The 16,459-nt window shown below is 53.3% G+C and overlaps 3 protein-coding genes across 3 annotated transcripts in view; all 3 read left to right on the top strand.

The window, feature by feature from the left end:
- LOC116460316 (HLA class II histocompatibility antigen, DRB1 beta chain) overlaps window positions 1–16,459 on the top strand; it is a 121,752-nt gene that overhangs the window by 47,617 nt on the left and 57,676 nt on the right. The window lies entirely within an intron of this gene.
- LOC116460315 (HLA class II histocompatibility antigen, DQ beta 1 chain) overlaps window positions 1–16,459 on the top strand; it is a 198,197-nt gene that overhangs the window by 172,999 nt on the left and 8,739 nt on the right. The window lies entirely within an intron of this gene.
- Window positions 7–4,839, top strand: LOC116460313 (cyclic AMP-dependent transcription factor ATF-6 beta-like; the record flags this gene model as incomplete). Its single annotated transcript, XM_032141371.2, has 10 exons — window positions 7–336; window positions 1,018–1,203; window positions 1,293–1,384; window positions 2,134–2,313; window positions 2,479–2,586; window positions 2,770–2,851; window positions 3,063–3,133; window positions 3,355–3,466; window positions 3,606–3,690; window positions 4,205–4,839. Coding segments are annotated over 10 exons (1,476 nt in total), but the record flags the coding sequence as incomplete, so codon positions are not given.

Here is a 16,459-nt window from a genome sequence, read left to right as displayed (position 1 = left end):
CGCCACTGCACTCCAGCCTGGGCGACAGAGCAAGACTCCATCTCCAAAAAGAAAAAGAAGGAGAAAAGGAGGCGGGCTGCATTGACCCTTTCAGGGAGCTCGCAGCCATTGAGGCTGCCAACCCTTGGGTGCTGTGGTGTGGGTGTGGACACGACCCCACCCAGTGCACAGCCCTCTGACCTCCTCTGCTCACTTGCCCCAGTGTCCCCAGTTGTCCTCATCCAGGGTGCTATTCGAGTCCAGCCTGAAGGGCCGGCTCCCTCTCTACCACGGCCTGAGAGGAAGAGCATCGTTCCCGCTCCTATGCCTGGAAACTCCTGCCCGCCTGAAGTGGATGTAAGTGTTGGGGAGGAGAGGAGTAGGGCGAGTGATGGGAAGGGAAGAGGGAAGTCTGTCATGGAGAGAACTGTGGGATGAGGAGGGAGTTGAGACCTAGGAGCAAAAAATGAGGAAGCAGACCCATTAGATCATTCTGGGGGTCAGAATGGACTCCTGTTTCTATATGAATATCAACTCCAGGTAGTTTTAGGTTCCTTTAGGTTTGCTGTCACTGCAGATGGAGAAATGGGGTTGGTCTCCATAAATTAAAGGCAAGGAAGTCATACTGTACTATACGACTACGGTTGTGGCCATAGTTGGGGAGGGAGGCTGCCTCCTAGGGGAAAATCAGGTAAACTGTATAAGCAGTATAACAAGGTTAAACTTTGAACCCTACAAATGTGGGTTGACAGGAAGGAAGAGTTACGAAGGAAAGAGTTTCCACCAGCTTGGAGGAAGTTCTTCCCACACTCTAACCTTTCCCACCTCTGAGGAGCAGTAGCAGGGAATGTTTGAGAGAAGGGCCCCTTCCCTAGCATGTTTGAGTAGAGAGGGAAAACCTCTCTGGCTGTGTAGGTGGGTCAGGAAGGCAGGGAAGTGGCCATGTGAGCTTTGGGTAAATCATTCCCTGGGGTTTGGGAGCATAGTCCCCTTCTGCCAACTCATCTGTCATTCTTTTTTGACCTTCCGGGTGCCTAGGCAAAACTGCTGAAGCGGCAGCAGCGAATGATCAAGAACCGGGAGTCAGCCTGCCAGTCCCGGAGAAAGAAGAAAGAGTATCTGCAGGGACTGGAGGCTCGGCTGCAGGCAGTACTGGCTGACAACCAGCAGCTCCGCCGGGAGAATGCTGCCCTCCGGCGGCGGCTGGAGGCCCTGCTGGCTGAAGTAAGACCGGTCTGTCCCTGGGACACCAACAGGAATACAGCCTCCTTGGAATGATTCCCCTTTTTCTTGTCTCTTTCTTTGTACCTTAGAACAGCGAGCTCAAGTTAGGGTCTGGAAACAGGAAGGTGGTCTGCATCATGGTCTTCCTTCTCTTCATTGCCTTCAACTTTGGACCCGTCAGGTGAGACCTTCCCTGCTTCACTAGAACCTTCCAGGTGGAGCCCACGTTGCAGCCTCCTAGCTGCCTGCTTTGGCCTAGGCCATTTCCTTCTGCTTATACACAAATGGTTCTGGTGTCCTTGGCACCGATGATGTGTCTGGCCAGCCCCTTCCTGCTCCATTATTTGTCTTTTTTCTTTTTTTTTTTTGTGGATACGGAGCCTTGTTCTGTTGCCCAGGCTGGAGTGCAGTGGCACGATCTCGGCTCACTGCAACCTCCGCTTCCTGGGTTCAAGTGATTCTTCTGCCTCAACCTCCCGAGTAGCTGGGATTACAGGCACACGCCACCATGCCTGGCTAATTTTTTGTATTTTTTTAGTAGAGACAGGGTTTCACTGTTGTTGCCCAGGCTGGTCTCGAGCTCCTGAGCTCAGGCAATCCGCCCACCTCAGCCTCCCAAAGTGCTAGGATTACAGGCTTGAGCCACCTTGCCCGGCCTCCTGCTCCATTATTTTTCCAGTGGAGCGTAGATGATGGTGATAATGTTGGTAGAAATAGTGACTATTAAGTGCTTACTGAGTTCTAGGCTCTAGGTGATGCACTCTCTTTTTCGTATGTAGGAACCATCCTTATTCCCATCTTACAGAGGCAGACTCAGGCTTGTATAACAGATTGCAAACTCAAGCAGTCCATCCGCAGAGTCTTTATTCTTAACTAGACACTTGATACAGCTGAAATTCTTCATTGTGCTCAGTCCTTCTTTATCCACAGCATCAGTGAGCCTCCTTCAGCTCCCATCTCTCCTCGGATGAACAAGGGGGAGCCTCAACCCCGGAGACACTTGCTGGGGTTCTCAGAGCGAGAGCCAGTTCATGGAGTTGAACCTCTCCAGGGGTCCTCCCAGGGCCCTAAGGAGCCCCAGCCCAGCCCCACAGACCAGCCCAGTTTCAGGTGAGGACAGAGAGAGAGGGCCCCCCTCTCGTTTGAGGGTATGAGTTGGTCTTCTCCCTGCTTTCAATGAGGCGGACCCAAAGCTTTCTCTTGCCATCGTCGCCTTCTTTGTTGTGGGAGTGCTGGACAGTCTCCAAGTGTTGTCTCCTTCCTGCTTCACTCCAGCAACCTGACAGCCTTCCCTGGGGGCGCCAAGGAGCTACTACTAAGAGACCTAGACCAGCTCTTCCTCTCCTCTGATTGCCGGCACTTCAACCGCACCGAGTCCCTGAGGTGTGGGATTCATTGCTGGGGCATCTAGCCCCCCTGGCCTCCCAAGGCCTTCTGCAGTCAGCCTGGCTGGCCTGTGTACTAAAGCGCCAGCGCTTCCTGCCCTCTCCTCACTCCTGTGGGTGGGCAAGGAGGGTGGGAATCTTGGCCTGGCGTGGAGGTCCTGAGCCTCCTCCACTTCCCCAGGCTTGCTGATGAGTTGAGCGGCTGGGTCCAGCGCCACCAGAGAGGCCGGCGGAAGATCCCTCAGAGGGCCCAGGAGAGACAGGTAGGGCGGGTGGCTGGTTCACGGAAGGTCACTTGAAGACAAGGGCTAAAGACCTCTTCTGGGGATTTCTAGTGGGCATCTCGCTGTGGAAGTTTGAGGGATCGTTTGAAGTGGAGGGTTGAGTGGGAGGTGGCATCAGCTTCCAGGGGCCGTTTGTCTCTTTCCCTTTTCCCTTCACCCTCTCCAAGTCCTTAGATATTTCTCCTTCCAGAAGTCTCAGCCACGGAAGAAGTCACCTCCAGTTAAGGCAGTCCCCATCCAACCCCCTGGACCCCCGGAAAGGTGAGTGTGGGGTGGGGTGCTTACTTATTAAGTGAAATTCCACTCTCAAGAGCTGTACCCCCAGTAGCTGTCCTGTGCCTGTCATTACTGTCACCAGTGGGATTATACCTCCCTTCTCCACTGGGGGTCTCCTGTCTTTTTCTCTCATCCTACCCCCTTCCCTGGTAGAAACTGAGCATTGGGCTTAGTTCCCCTCAAATCCTGTTTCCCCACCTGCCTAGGGATTCTGTGGGCCAGCTGCAGCTATATCGCCACCCAGACCGTTCGCAGCCAGCGTTCTTGGATGCAATTGACCGACGGGAAGACACATTTTATGTTGTCTCTTTCCGAAGGGTGAGTTTCTCCTGCCCTTCCATCTCTGTCACCCCAGGTTCCCAGCAGTCTGTCTTCAGTGGGGGGATGTAGAGTAGGGCTGGGGAGCTTGTTGGCATCTTTGCCTCCACCCTTCTGGCCTGGCCCATCTGTTCCCCAGGACCACCTGCTGCTCCCAGCCATCAGCCACAACAAGACCTCCCGGCCCAAGATGTCCCTGGTGATGCCTGCCATGGCCCCCAATGGTAACTCTTTCCCTGCTGGGTATGGGGGCAGTTCCAACAGGGGGATCCAGCCTGGGAGCTGAGGGGGAAGGGGGAGAGGAGCAGGGCATCCAGAGGGCTGCTGGACCCACAGGTGAGAAGCAGCAGGAAGTGGGTGGAGGGAAGAGCACCATGCAGGAGACTTGGGAGGGAGACGAGGGTGAGGGTCCTTCCCTGGTGAAGGTGCTTGGGTAGATGACTGGGCAGAGGCGGGGGGCCAGGAACCTGCTAGACTCTCACTTCCTTTTTTCTCTTGATGTCCTCTCCTGTGTGACCCCACACTCATCAATGCCCTTTTCTTTTCCTACCCTCTCCTTGTCCCTGCACCAAACTCTGTCCCTGCCATCCTGTTTAACTCCCACTATGGATCTGCCTCCTCACTATTGCCCGCCCTTTTCCTCTCTGCTCACCTCTACTTTTCTGACCTCCTCCCCTCCTCCCTGCAATCCCTGTTTGCCTCCCCATCTCCTCTTCCTTAACTCTCCCCTTCTTACAGAGACCCTGTCAGGCCGTGGGGCCCCAGGGGACTATGAGGAGATGATGCAGATCGAGTGTGAGGTCATGGACACCAGGGTGATTCACATCAAGACCTCTACAGTGCCCCCCTCGCTCCGAAAACAGCCATCCCCAACCCCAGGCAATGCCACAGGTGGCCCCTTGCCAGCCTCTGCAGCCAGCCAGGCCCACCAGGCCTCCCACCAGCCCCTCTACCTCAATCATCCCTGACCTCTGTCATTCACACTGACTTAGAACGGGGGGAGGGGGTACCAGGTGGCCAGGTGGGACTGTTTCAAATTTCCCTGATCCCCAGGTTTGGGGCAATTGGTAAAGGAAAGACCAGGTGTGGGGGTTAAGCACTTATTTGAGGTGGGGGTGTTCACCTCTCTTCTCATCCCTTTTCAGAATATAGGGCTCCTCTCATTCCTGTGAACCCCCAGTCCCGGCTTCTTTGTTTGAGAGGATTGTGTGAGGTTCAGTTGTGGGGTGGGTAGTGAGCTGCTGCATATTCTTTATTTTGTTTCTCTAATGTTATGGCAATGGAGGTGGGAATTTAGTCCCCAGGTGGGACAAGGGAAGTTTTTGTATTTTGGAGCTAGTTACTGGGAGTAAGGGAGGGTGGGGTGGGGGGGGAGTTCAGGTTTATGTGTGTGCATTTCTTTTTTATTATTATTAAATAAACAACTTGGAGGGAGTTGAAGGAATGGTGGCTGCCTTCCTGGCTCATGATGGGGAGTTTGGGGGAAAGTGGCTTCTCCAGAGCCAGCATCAAAGAATCAAGCACTGAAGACATAGCTGGCTCTGAGGTGGGGTGGGTGCGGGATCACAGACTGTATGTCATCCCCTTGCTCTCACCCCTGCAACTCTGGGGTATATCTGTGTCTAGCAACGATGTCTCATGGCGTGACAGACTAGAGGATACACATCCCTGGAATGTGAGTCAACAGGAAAGATGGGGCCCCACGCCCTTCAGGGTGAGCAGCCTCTGGGTCTCCTGCTCTCCAACAGGTTCTCCCCCTCTTCTTGCTGTCCAGGATGAGCAGCTCAAACAAACAAGGAGAGCTGGAGCCAGAGGCTCAGAGCCCAGGAAGTGGGGGCCTCGGTGAAGAAGGGGTGGTATTTGGAAGGGAAGGGGGATGTGGCAGGATATTCTCTAAGCCCTAAACTGGAGGGGACTGAGACTTGAGAGTAGAGATGAAAGACAAAGACAACAGTGGGGCAGGCAGAAAAAGCTGTACATTCTTACGTTTTTAATTTTTTTTTTTTTTTTTTTGGAGATGGAGTCTCGCTCTCTCACCCAGGCTGGAGTGCAGTGGCGCGATCTTGGCTCAGTGCAACCTCTGCCTCTTGGGTTCAAGTGATTCTTCTGCCTCAGCCTCTCAAGTAGCTGGGACTACAGGTGCACGCCACCACACCCGGCTAATTTTTGTATTTTTAGTAGAGATAGGGTTTCACCATATTGGCCAGGCTGACCTCGTGATCTGCCCACTTCGGCCTCCCAAAGTGCTGGGATTACAGGCGTGAGCCACCATGCCTGGCTAGGCTGTGCATTCTAATTAGGAGGAAGGGGAGCAGGACAAAGTGAGGGGTTGAGTCTGAGTCCAACCTGGAAGAATCCCCCTCCAGCTGCTCCTGTCCAGCAGTGCCTCAGGCCTGACCCTGCAGGAGTGTCCTGGGTCAGCTGGAGGGTGTGAGCTGGGCCTGGGCTCAATGCCCAGATGACTGGACAGGGGCTGCCTGGGCCACAAGCCCAGGCCTGAAGGAGGGAGGAAGAACCTCATGTGTCCAGCCAGGCAACCCCCACACCCCTCCAGCTGCCCTCACCCATTACTGTGTTTGGGGTGAAAACAGACCAAGTAACTATGGCAACCTGGAACCAGGGCTCCCAGGAACTAGACCTTTCCTCCCTCCAGAGGGCAGCCCAGCTTCTCAGCTGTGCTTTCTATCCCAGAGTCCTTGAGCCTTATCCACCCTATCTCTGGAGGGGGTGCAGTGAGAACAAGGATTTTGGAAGCACATCACCTGAGCTGGATTCCCTACCCTGCCTTTCATTAGTAGATGTCCTTAAACATTCTGAGCCTTAGTTTCCTTATCTGTAAGATGGGATGCTCCTACCTCCTAATCAGGGTTGATGACAGGATGAAAGACGATGTCCTCAGTGCCTGGTCCATAATAGATACACCTTTTCCTCATCCCTTGCCCCTTTCTGTCCCCATCTCTGTTGTCCTTTCTTCCACTTTTATCCCATTTGGGTTCATCACCGTTTCGTTGTCCCGTTGTCTTCCTCCTTCCTGCCCCCAGTTCGGGAAAGTACTTGAAGTGCTGGCATCTCAGGGGGCGCCCTGGGGTGGGACATCCTGCTCCTCTGCTGATTGGCAATGGACAGCTGGCACTTTGGTGTGGATGAGACATCAAACCTCTCTTGGCTGAGGGATTGTGGTGACAGGAGGGATTGAGAAGGACGGTGAGTGGGTACCTGATGCGGGGTGAAAGCCGGGCAGGGTCTGGGCTGCTGCCCTCTAGTCCCATGTGGATCTCCATTCCTCTGGCCACACCCCCAAGGCCACCCAGCATGCCAGGTCGCTGTCACTCCTGCCCCTCATTGGCCCCTCCTGCCCTATGCCCACTGTGTCTTTCTGTTCTGCTTTCCTTGTGCCATCATCTCCTGTATTTCTTCCTCAGGATCCCACCTTTTGTTCTCTCTCATCCCTGACCTCATCATCCCTCCCTTTCTCTTTCTAGACTTCTTTCCTGCCTCTTTGCTCTCTACCTCAGCAGTTATCACGACCTCTTTTTGACCCATTATTCATCGCTGTTTTTTGCTTCTTTTGTATCTTCCCCACCCCATCCACTGTTTCACTGTCTTAAATTTTTTTTTTTTAATTTAAAAATAGAAGTGGGGTCTCGCTATGTTGCCCAGGCTGGTCTTGAACTCCTGGCCTCAAGCAGTCCTCCCATGTTGGTCTCCCAAAGTGCTAGGATTACAGGCATGAGCCACTGTGCTGGCCTTATTTTTTTAAAAAAATTTTTTTTAATTCACTGTCTTTTTCCTTTGTTTTTCTTGGTCTTCTCATCTGCTGCTGCCGCTGACCCTGTGCTTGTCTCCTCCCTTTTTCATGCCGCCCCCTTTCTATTTCCCATTCTGCTCCCTCGTCCACATTTCTTGCCCCTTTCCATTATTTCCTCCCTTTTCCCCCACTTTGGTCCTCTCCTCCTCCTTCCTTCCCCCACTCCCTTTACTTCCCACACCAATTCTCCATCCTCTTCCCAGCTGTGGGGGCCAGCACTGGGGAGCCTGATGTTTGCCTCATCGTTCTGCTATGGCTTCTGGATACAGCACATCTGGATTCCGGGGCCCAGATGTGTGGTTGCCACAGCGACCTGGGTCCCTCTGGTAAATACAGGCGCCCACCCGCCTCAGAGCAGAGAACAAAACAATTGTGTGACTTTCTTTTGTCACGAGATAGAAATGTCCTTCCTCCTCCCTTCTCCCCACACCCATGTCTCTAGGCAAAGGAAGTTTTAAGGGTCCAAACCCTTCTTTTTGAGGCTCCCTTGCCCCCTTTTCAGCTGTAGCCTCTTAGTTTTCTCCCATCTTTCATCCTGGAGTCTGTCTTTTCATTCTGTGTTCCCCATCCTCACCCCGCCCCCAGTTCTCAATAATGGAATGTTGACCACCCCCTTCCCCATCTGATGCCGTTTCTTCTAAGTGAATCTACACAATAACTGGATGCAGAAAGAAGTTTCAAAAATCTGGATTCTTGGCCGGGCGCGGTGGCTCACGCTTGTAATCCCAGCACTTTGGGAGGCCGAGGCGGGCGGATCACGAGGTCAGGAGATCGAGACCACGGTGAAACCCCGTCTCTACTAAAAATACAAAAAAATTAGCCAGGCGTGGTGGCGGGCGCCTGTAGTCCCAGCTACTCGGAGAGGCTGAGGCAGGAGAATGGCGTGAACCCGGGAGGCGGAGCTTGCAGTGAGCCGAGATTGCGCCACTGCACTCCAGCCTGGGCGACAGAGCGAGACTCCGTCTCAAAAAAAAAAAAAATCTGGATTCTCCACCCTTCTTTGTACAAGTGCTTCAAAGAAGCCACTTCGTTTGTTTTTTCCCTAAGTCTTCAATCCTTTCCTTTCCTGGAGTTGTTTAGGGAGGAGAGTAAATACAGGCTTAGGAATCAGAACACCTGGATGAGACTCACCTTCACCACTACTGACTTAGCTCCTTGAACAAGACCCTTAATGTTTATGAGCCTCTGTTTCCTCAGCCACCAAGTGGGATTAATGCCCGCACTGTGTAGGAAACTTTTGTAAACGGAAGCCAGGCACAAGTGTTTTCTATCTTTCTCCTCTCTGGGACTGCTTTCTTGGACCGCAGCCCCTGGCATCTCTTGTTCCCCTGTCTTCATCCTTCAGGTCCTTGCCCTCAATTGCCCTTACTCTTCTGTGTCTGCCTTCTCTCCTCCCTATCTTTCCTTTCCTTTTCTCTATCTTTCATCCCTTTTCCTCCTGAGGTCAGGACAGGAACTTGGAGGATCATTCAAGGAGGGAGGCTCAGAGCTGAAGACACAGGGACTGAGGTTACAGAGAACAGCTGGAGCTTGTGGACAGTTCTGGACAACACTGACCTTTCTACCCACCACCCAGGACACCTCAGTGAAGCCAACCCCAGCTCTGACCACTAGGCTTCCCTGCCTTCACACCTGGGCTCCTTACCCTTTCCCCCTCCTCTCTCCCAGTCCTTTCACATTTCAGTGTTGACTTGCATTTATTGGTCACCTACACTATGCAAGGCTTAGTGCTTTTCTTACAAGATGTGAACATATAAGACATGAGCTTCTCCATGAGCCTGGAAACCAAAGGGTGAATCAAATGGTAAACAAAGATAATTTCAGAACCTGAAACTGTATCTGCCAAGCTTCCAGTGGCTTCCCCAAATGCCTTATAAGCGTGTGTGCATCTGGAATCCCACATTTCTCTCCGAGACCCCAACAGTGGGCTTCCAGAACATCCCAGGACCATCCTTCTTCCTCTCTTCTCTGGGGTCCCTGGTCACTCTCTGTGCCAAATGTACTTACGTTGACCATTCTTCCTAAATAATAAAGCCAGGACATAGGGCATAGGCACACGCGCTTGCACGCACACACACACTAAAGGATATGACCGTGGAACAGAAATCTGAAGGTGTCAGAGGAAATTCATACCCTGTGTTCTGCCCTCTGTGTGTGATGCTGTCTCCAGACCCTCCCTCATCCTATCACTGCAGTGCTCCCCACCTCCTGCCAGGAGATCCTTGGGAAGCTGCTACCTACTGCTGGCTCTGGGGGCTTCAGGCCAAGGCAGAGGAAGGAAGCTGAGCCTGGCTCTGTCCAAGATGCTGACTTCATCCTCCCCATCAAAGCCAGGAAAAAAACAGCCACACACACCCAGACACACGGACACACACGGGGACACCCACGCGAAAGCCCATGTGTGCCTTTGCCCTTGGCCACATGGAGCTTACTAGGCACCTGGCCACAGCCACATACAGTGCAGGCACTCCCTGACCCAGGAACACCACACACCTGCCACCGTGGGGATCTGACCTGGTGTGCAGACACCTGGGCCGCCACCCATGTGGCAGAATCAAGCACATACGGGCTCCTTCACGTCCCTTTCACCTGTGACTTGGCCAAGTTACACCTCAGTGGTGAGGTCTGTAGCGGGATAGAGAGACTCAGTCTTCACTGTGAAGCTGAGGGTAGTGGGTTCCCACTCAGCTGGGATATTTCTCCTCTGTAGCAAAGTCTCTTTTTCAGCCCCTTGTCAGGGCAGCACATGGGGAGATGAAGCCAGGGAAACACCCAACAGACTTATGTGGGGTGTGTCTGTCTCCCTGTCCCCCCTGTCCTCTGGCTGTCAGTCGTCTGCCTGGGACCAGAGACAGAGTGCCCGTTTCCTCCAGCCCCTACCTGTCCCCGCCTCTGTTCCTGCTCCCCTGCAGCACCCAGGCACCAGCCCCCGACCCTGCTTTCCGCCACTTCGCCCTCTATTCAGGTGACCCACCCTTACATTTGCCTCCTGCCTCTAGCCCTTTCTTCAACCCTAACCCTTCCTCCTAACCTTCAGGCTTTCCTTCCTTGTCCCCCCTCAACCCCAGCTTCCTCCCCAAGGCTTCTATGTCCCAGTGTTCACCCAAGCCCTTGCCCTGCCAGTGCCCAAGCCTCACCTACTCTTTCTCTAGGGACTTGCTGAGGTAGGAGAATGCAAAGGGGGCAGTGACAGGAGAGGGACTGAACAGAACAGAAAGCAGGAGTGGCTTGGGGACGGGATAAGCAGGGAAGATAGAAATGGTGGGACTGGGGCAGGGTGGGGACTTGGGGTCCCAGAGATGGTCCCAGTTGGAGAAAGAGGTTGCCTCTTGCCTCCTGCCCCCTGCCCCTGCTCCCTGCCCCGGACTGCCAGGGGAGAACTGGTGAGAGGATGAGGGAGCCAGCACTGGGTGATAGACATGGGGTGCGATCCAGAGAGCCAAGCTAGAGCAGTGGCTGGGAAGAGATGGGAGGGGAGCATGGGGGAGGGAGGGGAAGGGGGCTGGCCATGAGGAAGGATATAGGCTGAGAGGAAACCACTGGGGTCAGAGAGGAGGGGCAGCAGGTGGAGAAATGGTGGGGAAAAAAGAAATGGCAGGAAGGGTGGGGGATGTCAAGTTGGGCAAAAATTAGGGTGAGAGTTAAAAATGGCATAGGGAAAGGACATGGGAGGTAAGACCAGGGCTGGGGGTTGAGATGAGGGTATGGTGAGACAGTGATGCTAGACAGGGAGTGGGGGCAGGAGAAGAGGAGGGGTGGCATGTGGGAGGGCCTGGGAGGGGTGGGAGGACCTGCCCTATCTCCGCTCCCCTCCCTGACCTCATCCTGGTCCTCCCCTTCTCCTCCCCTGCTCGCTGCAGACTCCCTCCTCACTGTCGCTGCCGAGATCCACAGTTGGTTGTGGCTCAGCCCCTGTTGCAGGGGACGAGTGAGGGAGTCTTCCCTGTCCTGCCCTGAGACGCCACCCTCCCGGGGTTGGGGACAGAGCAGGTGCAGAGGCACTGCAGCTGCCCGGTTGCCCAGGTAAGGAACAGAGTTCTGGGGAGACCCAGAAGGAGAGGCAAGGGATTTCTCGCCTATCCCCACATCCCAGGTGAAGGTGTGGCAGGTGAGCTCTCAGCAGTGCTTCCAGAGCAAGGACTTCTGTTCAGGACAGAGGACATAGGAGCATTCACTGGGAACCAGGCTCCCTGTGAAGGAGTGTCTGGGAAGAGAGGGTGGTATGTGTGTGTTGGGGTGGGCGGTGTACGTCAGGGTTTGGATGGGATGCAGACAACTGACAGGGGCTGGGAACAAACTGAGGGACTCCAGGAGTCAGACGGTGGAACCAGGGTAGAAGTGGTTATTGGTGAGGTGAGCCCCTGGGCCCTGGAGGTGCTGGGGCTGGCGGGAAGACAGGACTAGGCTGAACTGGTGGCCAACTGAACCACGGAAGGAAAGTGCTTACGGAATCCCAAGTGTCAGGCTGGAGCAGCTGAGCCCAGGCTCTGGGGGCTTCGGGCTCCAGGAGGTGCCAGAGGGTGCTTCTTTGGGCATCCAAATGGGGACTCCCTAGGTGGCAGCGTGAGAGTTGCAGGGAGGGAGGTCTGGGAGATCTCTTTAGGAAATACTGAAATGGGACAGTCAGGACTCTCGGGTCTGGGAAGTGCACAGAGCCTGCAGAAAGGATCCTAAAACTTGTTCTTGGCGAGAGCTCCGCACTCATGACTCACGGTTCAGCAGGGCTGGGATGGCTGAGAGATCCCTTTGGGGGCACGGGGGCTCCGTCTTCACTCTGTGCCCCTTCCAGGCTCCCCTTGCCTCTGTCCGTCTGAACCCGCGCTCTCCCTCACCCCGCCGCCCCCGCCCCCCACCACCAGTACACGTGACACGCCCCGGGTGGGGCGGGCGGGCCCCTTATCTCGCCTGGAAAGAATTTAATGGCATAGAAACAACTGGAAGTGGAACTGAGAGGAACTACTGGGAAGCAACTCGGAAACACCCCAGCTGCTGCCTGCCCCGCCCCTACTTCCCGCATCTCCAGCCCCTCCTCTTTTCCCTGACCCTGCCTCCAAGTCCCTGGGGACCCAGCACCTCAATTCCTCAAACTTCCTTTGCTCACTCCAGACCTAGCCACTAGGTGCAGGACCAGAAACTGCCTTCCTGTCTCTCATTGCACCCCTAACCATTTTCAACTGGGGTCTGGAAATCCTTTCTCTTAATTTTTCCATTCCCAGGCGGATTAGCTCCCCAGAATAAGGAGCATCTGGATTCCCCAACCTACCCCTCCCTGACACCTCCTTCCCACCTGGTTCCAGCCCAATATCTGGGAGCCCCACATTCCCTTTTTAGTCTCACTCCTAGAAGCCTTCTACCTTCACCTCTCATTGCCAGATTCAACTGGGGGTGTAGCAGGAGGGTCAGAGGGAGGCGTGGGGGCGGGACCAGAACCCCCATCTCCGGAACATCTCTTATGGAAGCCAGCCCCTCTCCCCACCCCTTGGGACCTATACAGTCCCTAATGAGCAAAGTGTTAAAGTTGGCTACAACAGAAAATACCCAGGAAGCTGAGTCACAGTTTGGGAAGATGCCCCCATCCCTGCCAGCCCTCCAACTGTGGGGAGGGTGCCAAGAGGGTGAGGCCATATCTCTCTCCAAACACACACTGCAGAGAACCACCCCAGACATAGTGGCAGGGGGAATGGTGAAGGGGAGACACAAGAGACACCCAATTCTTTGCTTGCCCAGTACTGAGAGAAGAGAAGAATTATTCCGGGAGCTGGAATGGGGAGCTGGAGGGGTGGGTGGTGGCAACAGGGCAGGGAGGGAGAAGATTGGGAAGGAGCCTCTGGGTGTGTGGTCACTGGAGGCTGCTCTGCTCTTCTAGACCAATCTCACCAGCTTTCCAGAAAAGCTGGTGAGCTCTCTTCACTCCTTCCTGCTGCAAAGACCCTCTCTGTTTTCCCCCCACTGTGCAGGGAAAGATGAGGAATCCAATTATTTGGAGAGGGGCACTGGACGACTCACAGAGGCCTCCAGGGGTATGGGGAAGTATGGTGGAGGCCATGCGTCCACTGCTCCCCACTGGGGAAGGGCCTCCTGCTTGGTTCCTCTCACACCATCCAGGTTCTTTCACTCACAGAACTGCCCTTGGAGCCAACAAGAAATCAGCCTTCTTAGGCATCACCCAATGACTAGGTGTGGAGGAAACCTGAAGGGGAGATTAAGTGTGTGTGCATGTGTGCATGGGCACCCATATGTGTACCTGCAAGGATGCAAGTTTAGCGGGTGGATTTGTGTGTCTGTGCAGGTATGTTTGTATTTGTGGATGAGCACACATTAATATATTTGTAAGTGTACATGTGTACGCATATTTGTGCAAGCACTCCCATGGTGTGGGAGTGATTTGCATGGCCTTAGACACAAAGTGACAGGATTTGAGGGTCAGTCAGAGCCCATCTCTTACCCAAGGCTATACTCCAGGCTGAGAGAAGGGCTGGGGAGACAGGAAAGGGCAGCTCTCTGTATGCCAGGCCTCTCGGCCTGGGCTTTCTTGGGTGGGGAGCCTCTTGGTGTGGAAACACTCTGTCCCTGTTCAGCTCCCTTTCCGTCTCTTGCTGGCTGGTAGCAGAATGTAATGGCTGGTAGCCCCGAAAACTCCTTTTTCTCTGATCCAGGAGAAAAGTTTAAGAGTAGAAAGCCAGAAGATGTGTGTGTGTTGGGCGGAGGTGTGTGTGTGTCACAGTCACCTCCGCCTACCAGTGACACATCCCCCACTCCTCACCGGTCAGCATTTCCACACCCACCCTGCCCTCCTCCTTTCCCCAGCCGCTGGTCTGGAAGAGCTGGGCACCTTTCAACATCTGTCCTCAACTCCTCACCCTAGCTGAATCCTGACTGGCCCCTTCACACTGCTGTTCGCCATAGCCCTCTCTCCTGTCTCATCCTGGGACCCCCCTACTACCTTTCCTCCCACCTCTTGTCTCTGTGTGCTCCCCAATCCCTGCCTCAGTAAACTCCACAAACATACAACTAGGTAACTGTCATCCAGATCAAGAAACAAGATACCTTTAGCACCTCAGAAGCCCCCCTCCATGCCACCACTAGTCACTACCCCCTCAAGAGTATCACACTTCTGACCTGGAGCACTACAGATTAATGTTGCCTCTCCTCAAACTTCACATAAATAGAACTATGCAGCATGCTCTTTCCTGTGTCTGGCTTTTGTTCAACCTCATCTTAGTAAGATCCATCACACTACTGCATATAACTATAGTTCATTCCTGCTTTATTTTATTCCACGGTGTGAATAAACCACAATTTATTTAATCTATTCTACTGATGTGAAACGTTTGAGTAGTTCCCAGTTTGGGGCTATTATGAGCAGTACTGCTGTGTTGGGTGTATTCCTAGGAGTGGAATTGCAGGGTCATAGGGTTTGCATGTGTTCACCTTTAGTACATTTAGTAGATTCTGTCAGTTTTCCAAAGTGCTTGTACCATCTGGTCCTGCCAGGATCCGCCCTGGCCTGGCCTCTGATTCTGCCTTTGCCCTGGTGGCTGTTGTCTAACCAACTTCCAGTCCCAGACACTGTCCGTGGTCCTAGCCCTGCCCTTGGTCCTGCCCTTGGTTCCAGCCTTAATGCTAGTCCTGCATTTAAATTGAACTTTTCATTCATTCATATAGTCAGTAAATATTTATTGAGCACCAATTATGTGCCAGATGCAGGGATAGAGCAGCCAAGAAAAAAAAATAGGTGCCATGCCTGCCCTCATGGACTTTACAGTCTAGTGGGCAAGAAAGTAATAAAATAATCTCACAGTATATTTATTATTACTTTGGACTTCAAAAAAATATTTATTTATATATGATTGCAAATTGTTATAAATGCTACAAGTGAGAATGGCATGATGCTGTGATATCACATGATAGGAGGACCTGACCTGGTCAGGAAAACTTCCCTGTGAAACAAATGGTGGGCTGAGACCTGAAGAATGAGAAGGCCAAGAGAGAAGGGAACAGTGTTCCACATGGATGGAACAGCATATACAAAGGCCTGGGGTTGGGGATGGGCACAGAGAGTGTGAGGGACTTGAAGGTTGGTGGGGCTGGAATGGAGGGAGGGAGGGTGGTGAAGTGGGGGCAGGGGACACGTGATGGTAGGGCTGTTTGTCAGTGTTCTAAGAGAATTTGGAAGGGAGATACCGAAGCATTTTGAGAGGGACATCCCGATTGCATTTGTGAGACTGCAGAGGGCAAGAGTGGAAGCAGAGGGAAGAGTCAGGGCCAGACACAGTGGCTCACACCTATAATCCCAGCACATTGGGAGGCTGGGGTGGGAGGATTGCTTGAGCCCAAGAGTTCAAGGCCAGCCTGGGCAACATAGAAAGATCCTGTCTCTACAAAAAAAAATAAAAATTAGCTGAGCATGATGGCACACACCTGTAGTCCCAACTACTCAGGAGGCTGAGGTGGGAGGATTGCTTGAGCACAGCAGGTCAATGCTGCAGTGAGCTATGATCGCACCACTGCACTCCAGCCTAGGTGACAGAGTGAGACCCTGTCTCAGAAAACAAAAAAAGCAGCCAGGAGGCAATTACAGTTCTCAGGCAAGAGGCGGATGGAAGCTTGGATTAGAATGAAGGTAAGTGGGAGAGAAGGAAACGAATTAAAGAGATGTTTATGAGAAAATACAGGTAGATACAAAGAAATATGGTAGCCTTGAATGGGCTATTAGGTTTCTGGCTTGTAAAGCTGGATGAATGGCAGGGCCCTGAGCTTCAATGGGGAATTCTGGAAGGGGATGGGATACAGGAAGGTGACCGTGAATTCAGGTTACAGGCTTGGTGAATTTGAGGTGCCCAAGTGGAGATGCCAAGTAGTCAGGTGGATATATTGCCGTGGAGTGAGAGGAAGATGACTGGAGTGTTTTACAAATTGGTGTATAGTTTGGAAATTGAAGTCATGAGTCTGGATGAAGGTACCAGGTGGATGACTAGAGCAGTAGGTCTATTAATTTGGTGGAAATTTGTTGCACATTACAATCATCTGGGGAGCTTTTTTTTTTTTTTTTTTTTTTTTTTTGAGACGGAGTCTCGCTCTGTCGCCCAGGCTGGAGTGCAGTGGCGCAATCTCGGCTCACTGCAAGCTCCGCCTCCCGGGTTCACGCCATTCTCCTGCCTCAGCCTCTCCGAGTAGCTGGGACT

This window comes from Hylobates moloch, unplaced genomic scaffold (genome assembly GCF_009828535.3).
Source record: "Hylobates moloch isolate HMO894 unplaced genomic scaffold, HMol_V3 SCAFFOLD_20, whole genome shotgun sequence".
Classification (NCBI taxonomy): Eukaryota; Metazoa; Chordata; class Mammalia; order Primates; family Hylobatidae; genus Hylobates; species Hylobates moloch.
The sequence above is the reverse complement of the archived record's forward strand: the minus strand, read 5'-3'. Positions and strand labels throughout refer to the sequence as shown.